Consider the following 6,548-nt stretch of genomic DNA (forward strand, 5'->3'; position numbering starts at 1 on the left):
CGCACTGCTTCTCATTCATGTCATTTCATCACTGTACATCTGTGACCATAGGTCCTCTACAGAGGAACAGACGAATCATACTTGTATTGCCCGCTTGATAAGAGGGATTCAATAAAATGCGGTGTTTTTATATGGTGTGTGGTTTTATTTTTTTAATACGTCCATGTCCTTCTTGATATCAGGCATTTTCCCACACCTTTCACAGGACAGTGATGGTAGCTCAGTGGTAAAGTTTCTGACTGGCAATCAGAGCTTTTGGAAAGTGCAGGCTTGAATCCCATGGATCCCATGTATTTTTTTATTTTTTTATTTTCACAGCAGCTGCTCAGACTGTGTTTCCGCATGCATAGTGCACACCTGCCCATCAGCTCGATGTTATTCGTGGTTCACTCATACGAGCTGTTCTGTCGTGAGTTGCCCTGAGTTGTACTTATTCATACTATGTGCGAAGGGGCCCTTAGTGTTTTATTTTTAATAAATTTGTAAAATAAAAAAAACAAACCTTTACATGTCTTTATGGGGTGTTGTGAGTAAAATTTTGTATTTTTCCTTACCACTGTTGCCTACATGATTGCTGGGGGGGGGGGGGGGGGGGGTGTAAAGTTAAACTGCACCCTTGTGAAGCACATTGCGACAAACTATGTTGTAATTTGTCACAATAGAAAAATAAGTTGCTTTAACAGTCACAGGCTGGAGTAAGACTCCACCCTAGAATTAATACAACCAACACAAGCAGATAACATAACATATGAGCTGAAGTCATAAAGACTCCACTCCTTTTGATGTAGGCATTTAACTCTGAACAGCAGTGAGGCAGTTAATGACTGCAAATGTGCTATTCCTACAAAATAACTCCCAAAATGTGAGTGGTTGTCACACAGATATAAATAAACTGTACATTTGACAAGTAAAAAACTTCAAATTCTTACTCAGTTTCAGTATGATGTCAAATCTACATACAGGTCTGCAGGTGATGCACAGACCTGCCACTCCAACTGCAGTCAAAAACATGAACCCATCTCTGAACCACATGAGGGCAGTGCTAATGTATAATCATATAGGCTTAAGTGAGACATTTCATCTTGATTCTTTTGTCTGGAGAAGCTGGGTGCAGATTGTGAAACTGAATATAAACACGATACTACAATATTTTTCCTTTGAGGACTCCTTGAGCTGCACAACAATATTGGCACCATGGTCAAGGAGTTGTGTTTGACCAGCATGACTTTCCAGTTGTTTTTTTTTCTTGATGACTACGGAATAGTCTACTGAACTGAACATCATCACACTGTGACATTTTAAATCCAATTTAGAGGAACATGTCATTATCCTGAAGGGTTCTGCAGAGTATGCTGATATGCTGTATCAATTATGAATGTACTGTAATTGTGAAGAAATGGCAAATCTCACAAATGGCATGTTTGTGAAAACCAACCAAAGACAGTGACCAAATGTTTCTCTGCAGTGTAATCCACATGGATTATAGTAGTATATCATAGAGATGTGACGGTATTGACTCTTTGTTGTTCATATTTCTTTGTTTCCTATAGGTGTTGTGCGGCAGGTGAACCCTCTGATTGGTCCATTGCATACTGTGCTGAAGTTGTCAATGACAAACCTGTCAAACCAGGGGGTCTCCCACCAGAACATCATCAACGTCCATGTGTTTGTCTCCGAATTCTGGTTCTGAGACTCCAGTGTCACGTTGTACCAACATTGTTAATACTGTACACATTGATTATGTTCGATCAATGAGAAAGAGCAATCTTGGAATGAGTTAAAGTTATATTTCTGTTTACCTTCAACCTGGCAAGCAACATGTTGCTTCTAATAAGAGCATGCTAAAACATTAAGCCTGAAATGCACTCCAGCGTTGCATCTGGCATAACACAGGTCAACAAATTTAACAAATATATAAAAGTAAAAAAAACAAAAAACTACCTTTATTCTTAAAAGACAGACAAGAAATAATATATCCAAAGTGTGTTTGAAACAGATGGTGCATGCCTTTAGAAAAGCAAGTGATGATATGATGGTCAAATCTAACAATAGTCTCTCATGACATTGTAAGCCTTGTTTTTGTAGCATTCACACTCAGTTTTGCCGTACTTTCATGTTTTATGCATTGGTTAATGTATTTTATTTGTATGGAATAAACACTATTTTAGCTACAGTTTGTGCATATGTGTTTAGTAATTCAACAAAATATTTTATGAAATTATAAGCATTCGAGTCACACTGACGTTACAAGTTATAGTTATAAGTTACAGTAATTATGTATAACTTAGTTCTTGGTAGCAAATGGAACAGCAATGATTTGGCTTTTTCAAAATTTATACTTATGGGTTCATGAAATGGACATATATTTAACATTTTTATATTTTCAAAATGTGGCATTTCTAAATTATACAAAATGACATAGGTTTTACAGGCATATGCACAAAAATCTTCTGTTTGGAGCATACAGAAGCTGTATGATAATGAATGCATTGTTTGTTTTACCCAACCACATCTCATGGCCAGTGTTGCCACAGTTACTTACAAAACTTACTTTTTTAGCTACTTTTTAGTTGCTTTATACAGTTACTTCATTACTTAACTTTATTAACAACTGCCGACAACTTGGAACTAATAAGTAATGTATCTAATAAAATAATCTAATCTCGTAATCTAACTTGGTTACTCTTAAGATTGAGTAATCAGCAAAATAACTAATCAGCAAAGTAACTAATAGTTACATTTCTGAGTACTAAATCTTAAAAATAACCAAGAGAGATTACTAGTTACTTTATTGTAGAGAAGCTTGAATCTTCGACTGTACTGGGTTGCTTGACGCGAGGACATTTCGCTTCAAAACTCCAAAACTTTCGTTTAAAACTCCAGCTTTTGTTGGCTTCTGTTTTATTCTTCTCTACAAGAGTCAGACAGAAGTCAGACTTCCAGAGCAAGAATTTTAGCTGAGGAAGCTTCTGCGATTTGAAGCGAAACGTCCTCGCATCAAGCAACCCAGTCCAGTCGAAGATTCAAGCTTCTCTACTATGGATACCGCCTGGACAACTGAGAGCCTACACAGAAACATTGCGACCAACTGTGGGCATGAGGCCCTGGCACTGGTACGTAAGCTGGAAAAGACTGCTAAAAAGATAACTAACTTTAGAAACCACTTAAGATTCAACCTGAGATGCAAACAAAACAATGTTATTCCCAAATGCATGAAGCAAAAGGCACTGGAAGCAGGTCACACAGCAGAAAAGATCCAGCACAGTTACCTTAGGAGGATTTTGGGTCTTAGAATTAGAAGGCTTCATTTTAAAATATTAGACCTCCAAAATAATCTGGATAGTCTGCACAAAATGTTAGAAACCTTAGTGGGGGAAGAGGCCCATAATAAGATCACAAAATTCATAGTTAAAATTCAAATGGCTGAGCATTTAAAAAGTAAGGAGCGGCAAATCAGTAAGTTTCACAACCTTTTAGTGCAGAAAAGGCGTACTTTCAGTGGGAGTATTTTTAAAGATACTCTTGCTTGCCTCTACTGGTGGTTGGCTCTCACTGCGGTATTGTATCACTTCCTGTTCCGGAGCACAGCGGTGTTTTGCTGTATCTGTTAGCTGTTTAATCTGCGCAGTTAGATTGATCTAGTTATCTAGATTACGATTTGTTTCCCAGTGTAATCTTTACGTGCCTTAACTAAAGCACTCCTTCTGCTGAATCACCTCTAAATTATTTACACATTATTCACTTTGCGTGTTTTTAGGAATCCGCTAGCTTAGCGTAGCTACTAGCTCTTAGCCGATTTAGCATGGCGGCTTCTCCTGTCTCTCCCGCACTTTTCTGCTCTGGGTGTGAAATGTTTAGTTATTCCTCGGCCTCCTTTAGCAGTAATGGTACTTGTAATAAGTGTAGCTTATTCGTAGCTTTGGAGGCCAGGCTGGGCGAATTGGAGACTCGGCTCCGCACCGTGGAAAATTCTACAGCTAGCAAGGCCCCTGTAGTCGGTGCGGACCAAGGTAGCTTAGCCGCCGTTAGTTCCCCCCTGGCAGATCCCGAGCAGCCGGGAAAGCAGGCTGACTGGGTGACTGTGAGGAGGAAGCGTAGCCCTAAACAGAAGCCCCGTGTACACCGCCAACCCGTTCACATCTCTAACCGTTTTTCCCCACTCGACGACACACCCGCCGAGGATCAAACTCTGGTTATTGGCGACTCTGTTTTGAGAAATGTGAAGTTAGCGACACCAGCAACCATAGTCAATTGTCTTCCGGGGGCCAGAGCAGGCGACATTGAAGGAAATTTGAAACTGCTGGCTAAGGCTAAGCGTAAATTTGGTAAGATTGTAATTCACGTCGGCAGTAATGACACCCGGTTACGCCAATCGGAGGTCACTAAAATTAACATTAAATCGGTGTGTAACTTTGCAAAAACAATGTCGGACTCTGTAGTTTTCTCTGGGCCCCTCCCCAATCGGACCGGGAGTGACATGTTTAGCCGCATGTTCTCCCTGAATTGCTGGCTGTCTGAGTGGTGTCCAAAAAATGAGGTGGGCTTCATAGATAATTGGCAAAGCTTCTGGGGAAAACCTGGTCTTGTTAGGAGAGACGGCATCCATCCTACTTTGGATGGAGCAGCTCTCATTTCTAGAAATCTGGCCAATTTTCTTAAATCCTCCAAACCGTGACTATCCAGGGTTGGGACCAGGAAGCAGAGTTGTAGTCTTACACACCTCTCTGCAGCTTCTCTCCCCCTGCCATCCCCTCATTACCCCATCCCCGTAGAGACGGTGCCTGCTCCCAGACTACCAATAACCAGCAAAAATCTATTTAAGCATAAAAATTCAAAAAGAAAAAATAATATAGCACCTTCAACTGCACCACAGACTAAAACAGTTAAATGTGGTCTATTAAACATTAGGTCTCTCTCTTCTAAGTCCCTGTTGGTAAATGATATAATAATTGATCAACATATTGATTTATTCTGCCTAACAGAAACCTGGTTACAGCAGGATGAATATGTTAGTTTAAATGAGTCAACACCCCCGAGTCACACTAACTGTCAGAATGCTCGTAGCACGGGCCGGGGTGGAGGATTAGCAGCAATCTTCCATTCCAGCTTATTAATTAATCCAAAACCCAGACAGAGCTTTAATTCATTTGAAAGCTTGTCTCTTAGTCTTGTCCATCCAAATTGGAAGTCCCAAAAACAGTTTTATTTGTTATTATCTATCGTCCACCTGGTCGTTACTGTGAGTTTCTCTGTGAATTTTCAGACCTTTTGTCTGACTTAGTGCTTAGCTCAGATAAGATAATTATAGTGGGCGATTTTAACATCCACACAGATGCTGAGAATGACAGCCTCAACACTGCATTTAATCTATTATTAGACTCTATTGGCTTTGCTCAAAAAGTAAATGAGTCCACCCACCACTTTAATCATATCTTAGATCTTGTTCTGACTTATGGTATGGAAATAGAAGACTTAACAGTATTCCCTGAAAACTCCCTTCTGTCTGATCATTTCTTAATAACATTTACATTTACTCTGATGGACTACCCAGCAGTGGGGAATAAGTTTCATTACACTAGAAGTCTTTCAGAAAGCGCTGTAACTAGGTTTAAGGATATGATTCCTTCTTTATGTTCTCTAATGCCATATACCAACACAGTGCAGAGTAGCTACCTAAACTCTGTAAGGGAGATAGAGTATCTCGTCAATAGTTTTACATCCTCATTGAAGACAACTTTGGATGCTGTAGCTCCTCTGAAAAAGAGAGCTTTAAATCAGAAGTGTCTGACTCCGTGGTATAACTCACAAACTCGTAGCTTAAAGCAGATAACCCGTAAGTTGGAGAGGAAATGGCGTCTCACTAATTTAGAAGATCTTCACTTAGCCTGGAAAAAGAGTCTGTTGCTCTATAAAAAAGCCCTCCGTAAAGCTAGGACATCTTTCTACTCATCACTAATTGAAGAAAATAAGAACAACCCCAGGTTTCTTTTCAGCACTGTAGCCAGGCTGACAAAGAGTCAGAGCTCTATTGAGCTGAGTATTCCATTAACTTTAACTAGTAATGACTTCATGACTTTCTTTGCTAACAAAATTTTAACTATTAGAGAAAAAATTACTCATAACCATCCCAAAGACGTATCGTTATCTTTGGCTGCTTTCAGTGATGCCGGTATTTGGTTAGACTCTTTCTCTCCGATTGTTCTGTCTGAGTTATTCTCATTAGTTACTTCATCCAAACCATCAACATGTTTATTAGACCCCATTCCTACCAGGCTGCTCAAGGAAGCCCTACCATTATTTAATGCTTCGATCTTAAATATGATCAATCTATCTTTGTTAGTTGGCTATGTACCACAGGCTTTTAAGGTGGCAGTAATTAAACCATTACTTAAAAAGCCATCACTTGACCCAGCTATCTTAGCTAATTATAGGCCAATCTCCAACCTTCCTTTTCTCTCAAAAATTCTTGAAAGGGTAGTTGTAAAACAGCTAACTGATCATCTGCAGAGGAATGGTCTATTTGAAGAGTTTCAGTCAGGTTTTAGAAT

At 39.5% G+C, this 6,548-nt stretch overlaps 1 protein-coding gene across 1 annotated transcript in view; it reads left to right on the forward strand.

Annotated features, from left to right (window-relative positions):
• Nucleotides 1-2,173, forward strand: part of fbln1 (fibulin 1) — a 119,390-nt gene extending 117,217 nt beyond the window's left edge. Inside the window, exon 17 of the mRNA XM_034176028.1 lies at nt 1,551-2,173. Coding sequence (XP_034031919.1) covers nt 1,551-1,690 — 140 coding nt within the window. The 3' untranslated portion in view covers nt 1,691-2,173. The remainder of the gene's footprint in view (nt 1-1,550) is intronic.
• Nucleotides 2,174-6,548: the final 4,375 nt, after the last annotated feature.

The sequence above is a fragment of the Thalassophryne amazonica genome, chromosome 8 (genome assembly GCF_902500255.1).
Source record: "Thalassophryne amazonica chromosome 8, fThaAma1.1, whole genome shotgun sequence".
Classification (NCBI taxonomy): domain Eukaryota; kingdom Metazoa; phylum Chordata; class Actinopteri; order Batrachoidiformes; family Batrachoididae; genus Thalassophryne; species Thalassophryne amazonica.